The 17,761-nt window shown below is 50.5% G+C and overlaps 1 protein-coding gene across 1 annotated transcript in view; it reads right to left on the minus strand.

The window, feature by feature from the left end:
* The window catches only part of LOC115637754 (peptide methionine sulfoxide reductase MsrA-like), a 46,989-nt gene extending 32,550 nt beyond the window's left edge, over window positions 1-14,439 (minus strand). Inside the window, exon 1 of the mRNA XM_030539332.1 lies at window positions 14,337-14,439. Coding sequence (XP_030395192.1) covers window positions 14,337-14,409 — 73 coding nt within the window. The 5' untranslated portion in view covers window positions 14,410-14,439. The remainder of the gene's footprint in view (window positions 1-14,336) is intronic.
* Window positions 14,440-17,761: the final 3,322 nt, after the last annotated feature.

Consider the following 17,761-nt stretch of genomic DNA (forward strand, 5'->3'; position numbering starts at 1 on the left):
CTGCTTGTATTTCAGGGAGCTTAGAGCTAGCCTGGTCAGTTTCACCCCCGTGGCTAGTTAGTTTCACTCGCCCAGCACAAGGCAGTTCCAGAAGCAAATTTCCTCCAAAAGTTAAAAACTATGGAAGCCTTCGCGTTCATTGAGGGACTGCACTTTTCGGGCTAATACTCTGGCCTTGCAGAACGTGGCAGCGTCCTTCCATTCCCAGCCTTCCTGGATTCTCACCCGTCGGCCACACTATCCAGGACCTTTTATCTTTCCATCTCTCGCTGGCTTTTGGTCCCAGTGTTGGCAACTCTTAGGGTTTTATCACAAGTCTTGCAACACATTTGGTGTTTCTTCTTAAACCCCCAGATCCTGCAGTCCTGAGATGATGCAAGACTCTCTGCGCTCTCCAAAAAAGCAGGTTTCTAGCCCTCATAGGTGCGGAGAAAAGATTAAAACTATGATACACACACACCCCACACACACGCTCCAGGTGCCGGAATGCAAATAAAGAGACCTTCACCATCTATTTGGTTTTTAATATCTATGATTTTAAAAGCCTAGCTCGTGATTCGGGGTGGGGGGGGGTCAGCCGCACTATTCTTCAATGCTTGGGGCTGGTAATGCTGCAGCCGTGTGCACGGTGGGGTTGGCAGAGGGCGGGAGTGAAGACTAGGAAAACCAACTGATGAAAAAGGGACAGAAACAGACATTTACATGGATTACTAATAACGATCGCTCTGGATATTTTTCGTGAAGACACAATTTGGGGAAGGGATATTAAACCTCAGGGCTCAAGATGCTCTACAATCACTAGGGATTAGGATGAGACCTAACGTAGGGGGCAGATTACCCCATACCTGCCTGCGTGGAGTGCTTATACCTGTTTCTGAGGCATCTGGTGCCGGCCACCATCAGAGACAGGACCCTGGGCTAGGCAGACCTTGGCTCTGATCCAGCCTGGCTATTCCTATGTTCCTGGAAATGCACTGGATTACCTGACCGAGCGACTGTGACAAACAGCCTGAGTTGGGGGAAGAGGGGAAGCACCTCCCCATTGCCAGGGATACAGTAATCAGGGCATAGAGCATTATTGGGACATTCCCCAGCAACCAGTCCAGAGACCAAACAAGACGAGAGGCAGATACAGACCACAGCAGATACAGCCTTGGAGAGAGACAGCCAGAAGCATTAACCCCTTCACTGCTCCCTGCCGGCCAGCAATGGCGGGGTTAGGGCATCAGCATGAAGGGCGCCTGCAGCGCTGGAGGCTCCATAGCCAGGCGCGGTCATGCCCACCCTCATCTACCTTGTGCCTGGCTGAGGAGATTCCCCAGCACGTCAGGCAGCAGGAAGGGGAGCTGCCTTTTCCCAGTGGTTCTCCGACATGGGCGAACACCCGCGAGGCAAGGGGGCTCTGTTCCGGCGTGAGTTCCTTCATGATCCCAAGAGGAGGGGACTAGAGGTCTCATAAGAACATAAGAACGGCTGTACCGGGTCAGACCAAAGGTCCATCTAGCCCAGTATCTGTCTATCGACAGTGGCCAATGCCAGGTGCCCCAGAGGGAGTGAACCTAACAGGCAATGATTAAGTGATCTCTCTCCTGCCATCCATCTCCATCCTCTGATGAACAGAGGCTAGGGACACCATTCCTTACCCATCCTGGCTAATAGCCATTTATGGACTTAGCCACCATGAATTTATCCAGTTCCCTTTTAAACACTGTTATAGTCCTAGCCTTCACAACCTCCTCAGGTAAGGAGTTCCACAAGTTGACTGTGCACTGTGTGAAGAACAACTTCCTTTTATTTGTTTTAAACCTGCTGCCTATTAATTTCGTTTGGTGACCCCTAGTTCTTGTATTATGGGAATAAGTAAATAACTTTTCCTTATCCACTTTCTCAACATCACTCATGATTTTATATACCTCTATCATATCCCCCCTTAGTCTTCTCTTTTCCACGCTGAAGAGACCTAGCCTCTTTAATCTTCCCCCATATGGGACCCTCTCCAAACCCCTAATCATTTTAGTTGCCCTTTTCTGAACCTTTTCTAGCGCTAGAATATCTTTTTTGAGGTGAGGAGACCACATCTGTACACAGTATTCGAGATGTGGGCGTACCATGGATTTCTATAAGGGCAATAATATATTCTCAGTCTTATTATCTATCCCCTTTTTAATGATTCTTAACATCATGTTTGCTTTTTTGACCGCCTCTGCACACTGCATGGACATCTTCAGAGAACTATCCATGATGACTCCAAGATCTTTTTCCTGACTCATTGTAGCTAAATTAGCCCCCATCATATTGTATGTATAGTTGGGGTTATTTTTTCCAATGTGCATTACTTTACAATTATCCACATTAAACTTCATTTGCCATTTTGTTGCCAAATCACTTAGTTTTGTGAGATCTTTTTGAAGTTCTTCACAATCTGCTTTGGTCTTAACTATCTTGAGTAGGTTAGTATCATCTGCAAACTTTGCCACTTCACTGTTTACCCCTTTCTCCAGATCATTTATGAATAAATTGAAAAGGATTGGTTCTAGGACTGACCCTTGGGGAACACCACTCGTTACCCCTCTCCATTCTGAGAATTTACCATTAATTCCTACCCTTTGTTCCCTGTCTTTTAACCAGTTCTCAATCCATGAAAGGACCTTCTCTTTTATCCCATGACAGCTTAATTTACGTAAGAGCCTTTGGTGACGGACCTTGTCAAAGGCTTTCTGGAAATCTAAGCACACTATGTCCACTGGATCCCCCTTGTCCACATGTTTGTTGACCCCTTCAAAGAACTCTAATAGATTAGTAAGACATGATTTCCCTTTACAGAAACCATGTTGACTATTGCTCAACAGTTTATGTTTTTCTATGTGTCTGACAATTTTATTCTTAACTATTGTTTCGACTAATTTGCCTGATATTGACGTTAGACTTGCCAGTCTGTAATTGCCGGGATCACCTCTAGAGCCCTTTTTAAATATTGGCGTTACATTAGCTAACTTCCAGTCATTGGGTACCTAAGCTGATTTAAAGGACAGGTTACAAACCTTAGTTAATTTCGCAACTTCACATTTGAGTTCTTTCAGAACTCTTGGGTGAATGCCATCTGGTCCTGGTGACTTGTTAATGTTGAGTTTATCAATTAATTCCAAAACCTCCTCTAGTGACACTTCAATCTGTGACAGTTCCTCAGATTTGTCACCTACAAAAGCCAGCTCAGGTTTGGGAATCTCCCTAACATCCTCAGCTGTGAAGACTGAAGCAAAGAATCCATTTAGTTTCTCTGCAATGACTATCATCTTTAAGTGCTCCTTTTGTATTTGGATTGTCAAGGGGCCCCACTGGTTGTTTAGCAGGATTCCTGCTTCTGATGTACTTAAACATTTTATTACCTTTGGAGTTTTTGGCTAGCCCTTCTTCAAACTCCTCTTTGGCTTTTCTTATTACACTCTTGCACTTAATTTGGCAGTGTTTATGCTCCTTTCTATTTGCCTCACTAGGATTTGACTTCTACTTTTTAAAGGAAGTCTCTTTATCTCTCACTGCTTCTTTTACATGGTTGTTAAGCCACGGTGGCTCTTGTTTAGTTCTTTTACTGTGTTTCTTAATTTGAGGGATACATTGAAGTTAGGCCTCTATTATGGTGTCTTTAAAAAGCGCCCATGCAGCTTGCAGGGATTTCACTTTAGTCACTGTACCTTTCAACTTTTGTTTAACTAACCCCCTCATTTTTGTATAGTTCTCCCTTTTGAAACTAAATGGCACAGTGTTGGGCTGTTGAGATGTTCTTCCCACCACAGGGATGTTAAATGTTGTTATATTATGGTCACTATTTGCAAGCGGTCATGCTATAGTTACCTCTTGGATCAGCTCCTGGGCTCTACTCAGCATTAAATCTAGAGTTGCCTCTCCCCTAGCGGGTTCCCGTACCAGCTGCTCCATGAAGCAGTCATTTAAAGTATCAAGAAATTTTATCTCTGCATTTCATCCTGAAGTGAAATGTTCCCAGTCAATATGGGGATAACTGAAATCCCCCACTATTACTGGGTTCTTAATTTTGATAGCCCCTCTAATCTCCCTTAGCATTTCATCATCACTATTACTGTCCTGGTCAGGTGGTCGATAATAGATCCCTAATGTTATATTTTTATTAGAGCATGGCATTTCTATCCATAGAGATTCTATGGAACATGTGGATTCGCTTAAGATTTTTACTTCATTTGAATCTACATTTTCTTTCACATGTAGTGCCACTCCTCCCCCTGCATGACCTGTTCTGTTCTTCTGATATATTTTGTACCCCGGAATGATAGTGTCCCATTGATTGCTCTCAGTCCACTAGGTTTCTGTGATGCCTGTTATATCAATATCCTCCTTTATCACAAGGCACTCTAGTTCACCCATCTTGTTATTTAGACTTCTAACATTTATATCCAAGCACTTTAAAAACTTGTCCCTGTTTATTTGTCTGCCCTTTTCTGATGTGCCAGATTCTTTTTTATGTGACTGTTTATCATCTGATCTGGCCCTTACATTATCCTCTTCCGTCCTCTGCTCCTGACTATAACCTGGAGATTCTCTATCATCAGACTCTCCCCTAAGAGAAGTCCGTGTCCGATCCACATGCTCCTTTGCAGCAGTCGGCTTCCCCTCATCTCCTAGTTTAAAAACTGTTCTACAACCTTTTTAAGGTTTAGTGCCAGCAGTCTGGTTCCACTTTGGTTTAGGTGGAGCCCATCTCTCCTGTACAGGCTCCCCCCATCCCAAAAGTTTTCCCATTTCCTAATGAACGTAAACCCCTCCTCTCTACACCATCGTCTCATCCACGCATTGAGACTCTGAAGCTCTGCCTGCCTACCTGGCCCTGAGCGTGGAACTGGGAGCATTTCTGAGAATGCCACCATAGAGGTCCTGGATTTCATTCTCTCCCCTAGCAGCCTAAATTTGGCTTCCAGGACATCCCTCCTACCTTTCCCTATGTCATTGGTACCTACATGTACCACAACCACCGGCTACTCCCCAGCACTGCACATGAGGCGTCTAGACGCCTCGAGAGATCTGCAACCTTCGCACCAGGCAGGCGAGTCACCATACGGTTCTCCCGGTCATCAAACCCAGCTATCTATGTTTCTAATGATCGAATCTCCCATTACTAAGACCTGCCTTTTCCTAGAAACTGGAGTTCCCTCCCCCGGGGAGGTAACCTCAGTACGAGAGGCAACCCCAGCACCATCCGGAAGGAGGGTCCCAACTATGGGAAGGTTTTTCCTTTTGCTCCCGTTGACTGCTCTGCTTCCTTGGGCCTTTCTTCCTCCTCAACAGCGCATGGACTGTCTGAGCAGAGCTAGGACACTTCTAGAGTATTCTGGAAAGCCTCATCAACATACCTCTCTGCCTCTCTTAGCTCCTCCAGTTCCACCACCCTGCCCTCCAAAGCCCGTACGTGGTCTCTGAGGGCCAGGAGCTCCTTGCACCAACACGCCACCCGCCCACAGGGCAGGTAATCATACATGCTACACTCAGTGCAATAAACTAGATAGCCCCCACTCTGCTGCTGGGCTTCTGCCTGCACTGTCTCCTAGTTAATGGAAGGGTGGTTTAAAGAAAGAGGTTTTGAAATGTGGTTTGGATTATAGGTTTTAAGGGGACTACAGGGGAACAGATAGGACCGACAAGGGACCCCCGCTCCCTTCCCAAACTTCCTTGCAAAACTCCGTCAGCAGCCCCTGGTCGCTTGTGCGCGGCTTTATAAAGCCCTGACCTGAGTGAATGCCCCACCCACTGATTAAGGCTCAGCCAATTACCAGAGGCTTCTAGCTTTCAAACTTTCCTTTGAAGCTCACAGCCTCCAACTGCCAGCCACAGCACACGGTCCTTCTCCAGGGACGGAAGGCCAGCGCCCAGCCCCTCCCTCCACACTACCAGCCCCATTCACTCGAGCGCGATTGAGGGAGAAGCCAGCTGCTCTGGGGCAGCCTGCGAGGCACTGAATGGGTCTGCCAGCCCCCCACTCAGCCGTGATTAGCCACTGGGACAGCAGACCACAAGGACCATCACACATCAAACAGGACTCGGGGCTCATCACTCATAGGAGAGAGCAGCAGGGTGGAGACGATTCCTGGGTTTGCCTTATCCTGCCTCCTTCACCCTCCATTCACTCCCAGCCCCCGGCAGCAGCCACAACTTATCTGACCAGAGGGTCGGCCCAACTCTCCTTCCCCACCTCCCTAAACCACCTGGCCCAAGGCTCCCTGCTGAGCAGCCATCCCTTCCTCACCCCCATTCCCCACTCACATCACCAGTTCCCAGCCTGAAGCATCAACTAGGAGACCCCAGAGCTTAGCTGGCACCCTGTGCCGGGAGGTGCAGATCATTCACTCCCCTACCTTAGTTGAGCCCTTCCCAAATCCCATCGGTCCCTATTCTCCTATTACAGTAACCCCAGCAAAAAACACCACATGGCTCCATTGCGTTAGGTGCTGGCCATACATGCTAGAGTTAATCTGACTTCCCGTGGGGTGACCTACTCTGATCCCAGGCACAGGGAGATCAGCCCGCCCCCATTTCTTCTGATTTAACAAACAAGGAGCAGAGTAGAAAGAGCATCGGGGGAAGAGGGTGATGGTGGAGGACTCGCTGTGGGGACCAGTTTACACAGGGATTGGAGAAACTGGTGGCGACTCCCAATAAGAGTAAGCCAGGCTGGCGCTAGCCCAGCCCCTACCCTGCTGCCCTCTCCTCATTTGCTAGGGAAAGGGGAGGGGCCTGGGTAAGGACCCCACCCCAGAACCAGTGGCTCTGGCTGGGTAGAATTCCTCCCACTCCAGGGAGCAGGGCTGCAGATGCCACAACTTTCTCCCAGCCACTGCCAGAGACTGAAGGCAAAGCTCAGGCTACCTTCACCGGTACTACTGCACCCACACATCTGTCTGCCCCGTATTAGCCCCTGCTGCCAGCTAGGAGAAGGAAACCCTCTTAATACCCCACTACAGACCACACAGGAAGAGGACCTGGCTTGTTCACTTCCACCTCAGACCTGCTGCTTAGCTTCATGACATACCTGCCTGACCCTGCCCAGCCCGGGCGTGCCCAGGTGGGGCCTTTTGCATCTATACACAGCTGGGTGGGAAGGGGTTTGACACATGCCAGGGTGGAGCTCCTATCCGGGGATCTTCAGCATAGTTAAGTCATTATCCACATTTTACTGGTGGGAAAACTGATGCGGGGACGTGACCTGCCCAAGGTCACCCAGCAGGCCAGTGGTAGAGCTGGGACCAGAACCCAGGTCTGCCTGAGACCCAATCCAGTGCTCCTTTCACCAGGCCACACTGCCCCTCTAATTATAATGTATGTATTATTAATAAGCTCACCAGCGACCCAAGATCACATTTTACACAAGCCAGCTTAAGCCTTGCCTACCTCCTGGGAGGAGATGGGGTGGGGGGTGTTCACAATCCGCATTTGCAGATGGGCAAACTCCGCAGGCACAGAAAGTGACAAGGCAACATAGACACCCCCTCCCAGCAAAACCGTGGCAGTGTTGGGCATAGAAGCCAGGAGTCCTGACTCCCAGATCCCTCCTCTAACCACTGAGCGACACACCCTCAGGTCTGTTTTGATCAGGATTGGAGGGGGGGTTGTCAACGGGACGCGTTAGCAAGCACGCTGCATCCTGACACTTCGCCATGATTGGCTCTGCATGTGTCAGAGTCGATGCTGCCAGCACGGGCCAATGTCCCTTTATGCCCTAGTCGTGCGAGGCCCTGACACCAGGGTTTCTTTCCTTGTGCTCCCTCCCGGCCTGTCCCCACTTGCCGTCTTGTCTCACATGTATATTGTAAGCTCTGTGGCATGGGGACTGCCTATGGGCTCCGCGTTTGTGCGGCTAGTACAACAGGTTCCTGGTCCAGGCCTGGAACTGCTAGCACGTGGGTGAAACACCTAATAACCAGCGTGCAGTGCCCAGCCCATCGAGGCCTGGGTGCACGACTGGCCTTTCTAGGCACAACTACAACATAAACGGAGAGTAATAATCTGAAGAGCCTAGTGGGGTAGGAGGCCAAGCACTCTCACACTGGGGCCGGAGACACGGTCCCAGGGCACGCTGCCAACATTGCAAGTGAAGAAATCAAAGCCGCCTCGCTGCCACGGGGACAGAGTTTCCCCAGCGCCCGGACACATTGGGGAGGGGGCACCGTTTTAGAACTGCACCCTGAGGCTTTCGGAATGGTCTCTGGGAATCATAAACCTGCAACTCCCCACCCTGCCCAGGGGCACGGCCAAGCTCCAGCGCTCTATTGTCCCCCACACGTGGCACCCATTTCATGCATCGCACGGAGCCAGATGCCACAGCAGCACAGGGACCCGTTCCCCCAGAAAGCCACAACAATAGGGCTCCACGGGCACTGGAGGGTGGCGTCCCCTGGTGGCTCTCTCGTACACCTCCCTCCCCTGTGCTCCCACCATCCCTCGGCCTGGCGGGGGGCAGCGTCTCCTGAATAGTCTTGTTCCACAGACACGTGGGGAGCGCTGGGGAGGAGAAGGCGGAGGGGGCAGGGAGGAAGGCTTCTGGGCATCCCTCTCATCCTTTCATTCCTCTGCTGTATCCTAGCAACACCGTCTGTTGCCATGGTGAGCACAGCCCACCCTCCTCTCCCCCCATCAGCGTGACGGGAGCCCTGTTGGTGGTGGGGCCTCATTCCGCAGCCCCCGGCACAAGCCCAGAATACAAACGGGGGCGACCGAGCGCAAAGGTGGGGGCAGGGACACAGGAGGCATCCCCTCTCACATGGATGCTCAGGGTGAGCTAACAGCACGAGGCACATCGGACAGGCCCCGCGGCGCAGGGGGACTTCAGCAGGACATGCACCCCAGGGTTCAGCTGCTGGGGGCTTCCTGCTGGTTCCTTCCCCCCAGGCACGCTCCCTTGACAATCCACTGCAGAGCTGGTCACTGGGCCTCCAGACTCCCAGAGCCTTTGGGAGGGTACAGACATGTGTGAAAGCCCCCTCCCCTCATTCTACTAGGAGGGGGTTGCACATAGGGCCAAAGAATGACCTCTGGCCCCAGCCTTGCTCCCCCTGCCCTGCTCTGCCCTCGGCCCCAGCCTTGCCTCCACATGGGGCTGACTGGCTCTGCTCCCAGCCCCACACAGCCAGTGCTCTCCTCCCACAGGCCTCCCCCATGGATAAGCTCATGGGTGGGAATCCCAGCGAGGGAGGGGGGCAGCGGATGGCTCGGCGGGGCTGCTAACGGGATAGGAAGCGGGTCAGATGGATTGTGGGGTTGGCCCCAGACACCACGCCAGCTGCAGACAGGCTCCAAGGCAGAGAAGTCCCTGGCACGGGAGGAACGTAAGGCTGCCATAAGCAGGCCTGCACTTCGGGGAGGGGTGGGGGACAGGGCATGGCCATAGCAGTGCAGGCTGCAGAGCCGTCCCCAGGGAAGCTGCTGGAAGTCAAAGGAGGCCCAGGGACATTCTCACTTTCATCAGAGTCCCACCAGCCCCCCGCACAGGCAGCATCTGGGCGCACGGCCACCTTTGCCCTCCCGTCCAGCTGGGCTCGGCCACACCACACCCTGCTCCGAATCCCCAGCTCATTCCCAGCCAATGGGGCTGATGCATGAAATGAGTTTCAGTGGGTCTCAGCCAGGTCCCAGCAGCCAACCACTCACCACGCAGAACCCACTTTCCTAATGGGACGGTGCCACAGAAACAAGCAGATTCAGTGCTGCTCTCTTAGCTCCGGCTCTGGGCAGGGGCCCACGGCACTGGAATGAACATTGGCACCAGCCAGTCAGACTCTGTCCCACCTCACACAGATCAGCCTTTGCTAATGACAATAGCAAAGGCTGACCTGTAATTTCCTGGGGATGGTAGCCGGCGGGGGGGGGGGGGTGCTTTTCGTCTCCAATCAGGTCCTGGCAGGTCTGATGCGGGGAAGGCTGTAGGCAATGGAACGGGTGCAAGGGGTAGACTCCTAGCTATGGCCCTGCCCTAGAGAGGAGGGTTGTTCTGGGGGGCACCCGAGTGCCCAGAAGCATCAGCTTTCCAAGCCAATCCTAGCGCTAGAAAAGGGAACTTTTTGCTCTGGGAAGAAGCCAGAGCCGAGTGATTCAGCTTTCCTGCCTAGCCTCCGAGCAAGCCGAGAAAGGGCAGGAAAAGGAGACAGGTCACTGCAGCGTTCAGCCCGCCAGGCACACGATCTGAACAAGACTCATCGCTCTCCCGTTGTTGTCAAAAGGCCTAGGGCAGAGGAGCTCACACAGGGCCTTTCCCCTACAGCTCTGGTATCGAAACAGCCCCAGGCATCCTCTCCCGCCCCATCACCGTGGCGGCAGCAGCCGTTTAGGACAGGAAGTGAAGAATGCCACAGCCAAGCCACATGACGACAGGAGTACATTTTGGGAGCCAGGACACCGAGCCAGCCCAGCAACAATGAGCACTCATGAGTCTCCCCGGCCATGTATATGGAAGGTGGGCACTAGACTGGCACTCAGGAGATCTGGGTTTAATTCCCAGCTCCGTCAGTCTCAGCGTGTGTGACAGTAGGCAAGTCACTGAATCGCGCTGGGTCAATTCCCCCATCCTTCCTCCCACCCTTTGTCTGTTGTCTCTTTGGGGGCAGAGACGCTCTCTCAATCTGTATATATAGAACCTAGGGCAACTGGGCCCACCTCAGCTGGGACCTCTGGCATATGCCAAATTGATCCTACCGGTTCGGGTCTGCCAGGATCACAGGGCTGCCCCAAGGCTTTTCGGGGGGGGGCGCATCAGTGAGATGCTTCTAGCGAGTCCACACACAAATGTGACCGCCTCATTCTACGTAAGCCAGGCACGTTTTGAATCTTTACGTCTCTCCCTACCCCAGCCACTAAATCAGAGCTTCACTGAGTGATCCTTTCAGCCCCAGGATCGGTTTGAGTCCCCAGCATGCTTCAGGAGAAAAATGGCTAGCGGCTGGATCATGAGAAACCGGGGGTGAATGAAAGGGTCAGAGGAGAATTAGGGGTTGGGAGGCCCTGGGCCAGAACAAGCGGGGGCCCCTGGCCACTCCTTCCACCTGCAGTCCCCGCCCCCACCCCGTCTGGTGCACCCCAGTCCTTGGCAGGAGCACCAGGTGGGCAGAGTGGGGAAAGCCCCCACACACTGACCTCGCTCCCCATCAGGGCCACCCATTTTGGGCCCCCCAATTGGCCGGGGCCCCTGGACACAGGCCCTGGTGGCCCAGTGGCTAATCCACCCCTGGAAGGTAACTGGGAACCCTTTCCCCGCTAATTCTCTGCGTGGCAATTTTATGGGCCAACAGTTCACAAAGTCCAGCCCTATGGGGCATTTCTTAAAGGGGCCCCGCAAAGAAAGTTACATGGCCCTGTGCCCCTGGTTTTGCTTCTTTATGGTGGAAGCAGTCCAGATTGTTCTTTTAAAAAACAACTAGGGTTTTTTTTTTGTTTGTTTTGTTTTCTTTTCTTCCCTGCTTGCTTTCTACCCTAGAAATATCAGGAATGGCAAATCTGGTCTCCTCTGGAGGACTCATTTGATGGGGTACAGCTAGAATTGGTGAGTTCTCTCTGAGAAAATAGAGATGACGAATTTCTAACCCTTTTTCTAAGGCGTTTGAGTTAAACAAAATATTTTCACAAGAATCTAAAGAAAAGACTCACATCACCTCTCCTGCATGACGTACAAGATCTCCAGTCATCCACAGAGTCTCCCAGGAGTAGATAAGACCTGAATTTTTAGTGTTAAAAAAAATCACCCACAAAAAAGTAGAACAAAATCTCTTTTGGAGGCCTTTGTACATCATCAAGAGAAGGGGGGATGGGGGGTGCATGGATGGACTCTCTGAGCTGGCGCACAGCTGATCCAGAGTTAGGTCACAACAGGAACATTCACGATTAACATACAACACTCCTGCAGCAGAGACTCCCCATAGGGGTTATGTGCTGGATTGCAGGCTCCTTGGGGGCAGGGACTGTCTTTTTCTTCTGTTTATACAACGCTACTGATGTAGCCGATTGATTGACTGCACTCGCAGTTCAGTAATAAAAATGTTCATGAGACCAAATAAACAAGCTTAGCCAATTTACTGCCTAAAGACAAAACAGTCTGATTAAAAAAAGGAGACGTGCCCCTCGCCTTTCGGGAAGCAATTTGCTGCATGTTCACTTCAAAGAGCCACCCTCAACATTACTTTTCTTTATAATAGGGTTGCTTACAAGCTAAAAGCACTTCATACTTCAACTAAGATCCAACCCACCCGTTCCTACCAATTTCTTCTCTCATTTGTCACATTCCAAAGCAGCTGGGCGCAGAGGTACTTCCCAGTCTGGGCAAGGACACACCATTCACGCATCTTGTCTTTTGACACCTTCCCTATTTTCTAATGCCAAAGCTGACTTCAGCTTTGCCGAGTGTTGTGGGATACCTAATGTGGGTGAACAGAATTGTGGGACGAGCACACGACATTCAGTCAGCACAACTTCCCAACATCTACCCATGTGCATCTCCTATTAACATGGTGTATATCAGAGATTCTCAAAGCCCGTCTGTCGCTTGTTCAGGGAATGCCCCTGGAGGGCCAGGCCGGTTTGTTTACCTGCCATGTCCGCAGGTTGGCCGATTGTGGCTCCCACTGACCAAGGTTCGCCACTCCAGGCCAATGGGGGCTGCGGGAAGCGGCGTGGGCCAAGGGATGTATGGTGTATACTACACTTAACTATATGTATTGGCTAACAGCTTAGCAGAGGGCGTCCTCATCCAGACCCAGTGCTCTTAGGCATTTCAGTGGGGCAGCCACACTTACTGACCCACCGACAACCTTCAGAAGTCTCAGAGCCGGGGCATGCCTGCCGGGAGTTGGGCCTTCAACCCCTCAGGAGATACCTGCTGGGATTCTGGCAGGCGTGTCCTGTGCCCTGAGCCTCCCCACTCCCTGCTGGGCAGAAGCCCCTACTCCACCACCCTGCTGCAAGGCAGAGGTCCCCAGTGGAGAACGGGGAGTGGTCCCGAGAGCTGCACTTTAACTGTAAAAGAGCCGCATGTGGCTCGCAAGCCACGGTTGAGCTACCCCTGCATTACGGTAACACCAGTAATAAACCATCATCATAGAAAAGGGAGGGACACCTAGAGTGCGTCTACACAGCAAGTATGAAAAATCGAGGTGGGGTGGGGGGTAATAGGAGCCGTCACACCTAGAGTGCGTCTACACAGCAAAAAAACCAAACCCACCTCCAAACATGGCAGTGAATCAGAGTTAAACGCTGCAGTGTAGCACCTGGGCTCCAAGACCCTCTCCCGTCACTGGGTTTCTGAGGCCAGGGTTAGTCTGAGCCCAGACGCCCACCCTACTATTTTCAGCCTGGTTGTAGGTGCCTGAGTCAGCTGAGCCGGGCTCTGAGCCCCCCATAGGTTTGCCTTGGTTTTCGCTGTTTAGGGCTGCCCCTAAGCAGTACCAGAGACACAGCGCAAGGCTAGGCCTGGGATCTGGTCTGTGAAGCCAGTGGGCTCTGCCTGAGTTCAGGAGTCCAATACAACTGGGCCCTAGTTATTTTCAAGTCACCTTTAAACCAGACCAAAGACCATGAGACATGGTGCCAAGACACTGGCTGGCCCATATCTTTGGAAGCAGAGGGGGCTCTGAAACTCCACCTCTTAGCAGGAGCGCAGCGATGTGTCCCCCAGCCCACCCTCAGCAAACATTACCTGGCCCATCAGCTGAGGCCTTGCAATTCAGTGCACCCATTCGCTCACAAAGACCTCCCCCGGCATCTCCCCCCCGGGGCCTGCTCCGCAAAGACAAAGGGAAGCCTGGAGCTGCCTGTAAGTATACATGTGTGCAGGCAAGCACCACAACCCTGCAATCACTGGGAGGGGGAGTGTGTGTGTTGTTGTTGGAGGGGGGCAGGGTTGTCGGGGGGGAAGAGTAGTGTATCTTTAAAACAACATCACAAGCACCCCCCACCTCCTTCCATACAGGATTGGGCTGAATGACTCAGTCTGGAGGGAGGGGGGCAAGGAAGGAAGCCCCTGCTCCCCAAGATCCACTTCCCAGCCACAGAGCGTGAACTTCAGACAAGAAAGTCCCTTAACACATGGCCACTCCCACCAGCCGTGCCTTGGACTTTACACTCCCCTTCCAGCTCCCAGCCTCCCTCCCTGAGCCCACACCCGCCCCTGGCCCCCAGGGCACAGCTTGCACCTCCTTATTACCCCCTGAAGGAGCCAGCCTTGCAAGACAGGAGGAGGGGGGGGAGAATGTCCTTTCCCACCCCTGCACCCTACAGGCGACTGGTCCCCAATACTGACACCCCTCCCCCCAGGCAGCCCAGGTGGAAAGTACCTGACACGGTGAGTCTCTGCGGTCTGCCTGGCAGCGCTTGCTCCCGGCTGGGGAGCCGGGTTTTGCCCGCCATGGCTGCGCGCAGGTCACCGGGCTGCCCCTTGTCCAGCCTCCGCATGCAACTAACTAGCCAGCAACTTCCTAGCGCCGTGGGCGTGGCCAGGGGGGAGGGGCTAGTGCAGGGGGCGGGGTTAACGGGGACTGGCTGCCCACCCCATGCAAAACGCTGGCAAACGCGTGGATCTTCAGAGTGAATCCTGCTGCTGTGCTGTGTCGTCTCCCCCTAAAGTGTGTCCCTGGGGGAGATGCAATGCAAACCATTATCTTTGCTGCTTAAGATTTGCAGAAGTTGAGGGAGGGGGGGAAGCTCATGAAGTCCATACAAAGATCCCAGGGGACTCATGCGGCCCCGCTCCTGGCCCTGGATCCATGTGGGTGGATCCTTGGGACTGGGCATGGATCTGATGGCAGGATCAGAGTCTAGGGAAGCTGGCTATCACCCTGACTTGGGGCAATTTGTTGAGTCATCCCTAGAGCTGGGTGGGAAGTGAAGACCTTTCATGATGTAGAAAAATGCTCCTGGATTGAGACAAAGAGTAAAAATCTCAGGAAATCTTCACCAACGGAAAATCTGAAGAAATAAGTTAGTTTGGGTCAATCAAAAAGTTTTGTTTTGATCCTTTAGAAATGTTTCAATCTTGACCATTTTTTAAAATATTTACTGTAATTCACTTTGGTTTTGAACTGAAAAGTTGCTTCAGGCTGGACAACTGGGATTTTTTTCATTTAGAAACAAACCCTTTTGGTAATTTCAAAACTTTTTTTTTATTGCCCCCCAAAATGTCAAGAAAAAAGCCCTTTGTCAAACCCCACTCGTTTTAGCAAACAGTGGGGTTTGATGCAATCACTGGATTAGGAGCATCTCAGCCTGAAGAGCCTTAGTTTCAAATATATTCTCCTGTTTTTCATTGAGCTTATGACCAGGTCCTAGTGGGGAGCCAGCTGTGGTCACTCAATGTGAACTGCAAAGAATGGGGCAGACAATCCCCCAAAAGCCAGTGGATATTCCAATATTTAGATTAACCACGACAGCATAAACCAGCTTCTTTATTACCTTACTGGTTACTCAGAAATCCAAACAACACAGTTCCCTTAAAGTGACCCAGCCTCAGGCCTCCTCCGTCCAGGTACCTAAATCAAATATGATGATTTCTGAAAATCTTATTTCATCATATAAAAGAAAAGGTTCTGTCAATCCCAACGGATCAGACACATTACCTCCCAGGTTATTCAATATTCCAGATCTTAACTAAATACACACTACAGCCAATTCTTAGTAACTACACTAAAATTTATTCAAAAAAAACAAGAGAGAGTATGCTTAAAAAAAATCAATATGCATGCAGACATGAGTTTAATTAACTGAAGATCAGATACATTGCAGAGACAGGGAGCTTTGTGGTTGCAAAGAGTTCTTTCAGAACTAGTTCACAGTTCATAGTCCAATGTCCAAATACCATATTCAGGGTGTACCAGCATAACTGAGATCTCAGTCTTGAGCCTCAAACTTCCCCTGACAAAGCCTAAGCAGATCTGAGATGACAGAATCAGGACCCAAGGATCTTTTATCCAATTCATGTCTTTTGACAAGTTGGAATTCAAAAGGTAATTAGCCTGACTTTGAAGGTACTTAGCTATAGAATTAACATAAGGCAATTTGCTTGTTCCTCCACCATTCACAGGTTATTTGCTATACATTTCAAAGAGAGATGAATACCGAGATATCCCACATTTACAATTTATTAAAATGTTAGGATGTTCTTTTGACCTCTGAATTATCAGAATACAGCATAGACAGGGACTGTTGATTACATTGTCGACCCTACTCATACACATGGAAATACACAAAAACACAAACATTCTCTCCCCACATGTCTTTTGAGGGTTATTATTTTGCAGGATGTTTAACCCTTTCTAGCCATGCCTCACAGAGGTATTCTTCAATTTCATGTACATTGCTGGAGGATTATTAGTAGCATCTAAGAATGATAGCGTGATGATGGCTGCCCTGTTGGCCAACTCACTGGGGACCTCCAAAGCTAAAAGCGTGAGCCACTACAGCATGAATTAAAGAGCCAAAGCTGTGTAGCTAGAGACTGAAAAAACCCCAACTCATATCCTCTGTGGATCAGCCCAGAGGGAGTCTCATATCACACACTCGCCAGAGAGTTACAATAGCACCTACACAGAGCATCATGTGTTCATGGGAGGGTAATGAGCAGTACTTAAGTATTCCTCACAGTGCAGACAGGCAGGATCATTGTTCCCATTTCACAGATGGTGCAACTAAGGCATAGAGAAAGAAGGTGATCTGCCCAAGTTCACACAGCGAGTCAGTGCCAAAGCCATGATGGGAACTCAGCCATCATTTTTGCCTCTTGATCATAAATCTGTGCCTCTTCCTAACATCTGTATGCTATAGCACCATATCAGGGTATTTACTTATATATTCTGCATGCAATTTAGCACTCTCTTGGGAACTGGATGTATAGGAAGGCATGACATAAAACTGCTTCCTGTTGTTTGTATGCATGCTCCGAGAATGGTTAATCAGTATAAATCCACACATTGGTCCTAGCCCAGGAGAAGGGCTTACAGCTCAAATGTCCAATTTTAAATGAGCCTGGCTGCTCCGGCTGCTTACTGAAGTAATCATAATCCTGTGTTGGTGACATAAACATCTCTACGACAACGAGCAGTGATGTCACCATCAGAGGATTATGATGTAAGAAGCAGCAGAAGGAGCTGCAGATAGACTTTTAAAGAACAAAGAGGCACCTTGACACACACACATCCCTGCTGGGAAAATACAGGGAAGGGAAGGTGCAGAAGACAGACATACTGCTTAGCACTTTCGAAAGCAGTTTACTAGCGAGCTGGTCTAACTAATGAAACCTGCTCTAGCAACTGAACAGAGAAGTGGTGTTACCTAATGGTTAGAGCAAGGAGCCAGGACTCCTGTGTTCTGCCCCCTCCTCTTCCTCTGTCTTGCTGTTTGACATTGGGCAAGTCACTTCTCTCTGGGCCTCAGCTTCTTCCATGGGGATAATATACTCACGTCCAGTGATCTATGGGTAGATTAGAACTAATCTAGATTCTTTGCAAGGGATTAGCGATCAGCTACCTACCTCCCAGGGTAGTGTGAGTTTAATTCATGTTTGTGAAGTACTTTGGGTCCTCTGCATGGAAGGCACTTAAAATTAATGATTTCCCCTCATTAGGCATCAGCTTCTCTTTAAAATCAGCCTCTGGCACGGCAGACTAACTGTGGCCTTAATTTAATTCCTAGCCCATGTATCAAATACCAGATGAGGCCTAGTCAAAATAAACAGAGAATCGTTGGTGTTTTGGTGGAAAAGATACTG

Source organism: Gopherus evgoodei, chromosome 20, assembly GCF_007399415.2.
Source record: "Gopherus evgoodei ecotype Sinaloan lineage chromosome 20, rGopEvg1_v1.p, whole genome shotgun sequence".
In the NCBI taxonomy this organism is placed as follows: domain Eukaryota; kingdom Metazoa; phylum Chordata; order Testudines; family Testudinidae; genus Gopherus; species Gopherus evgoodei.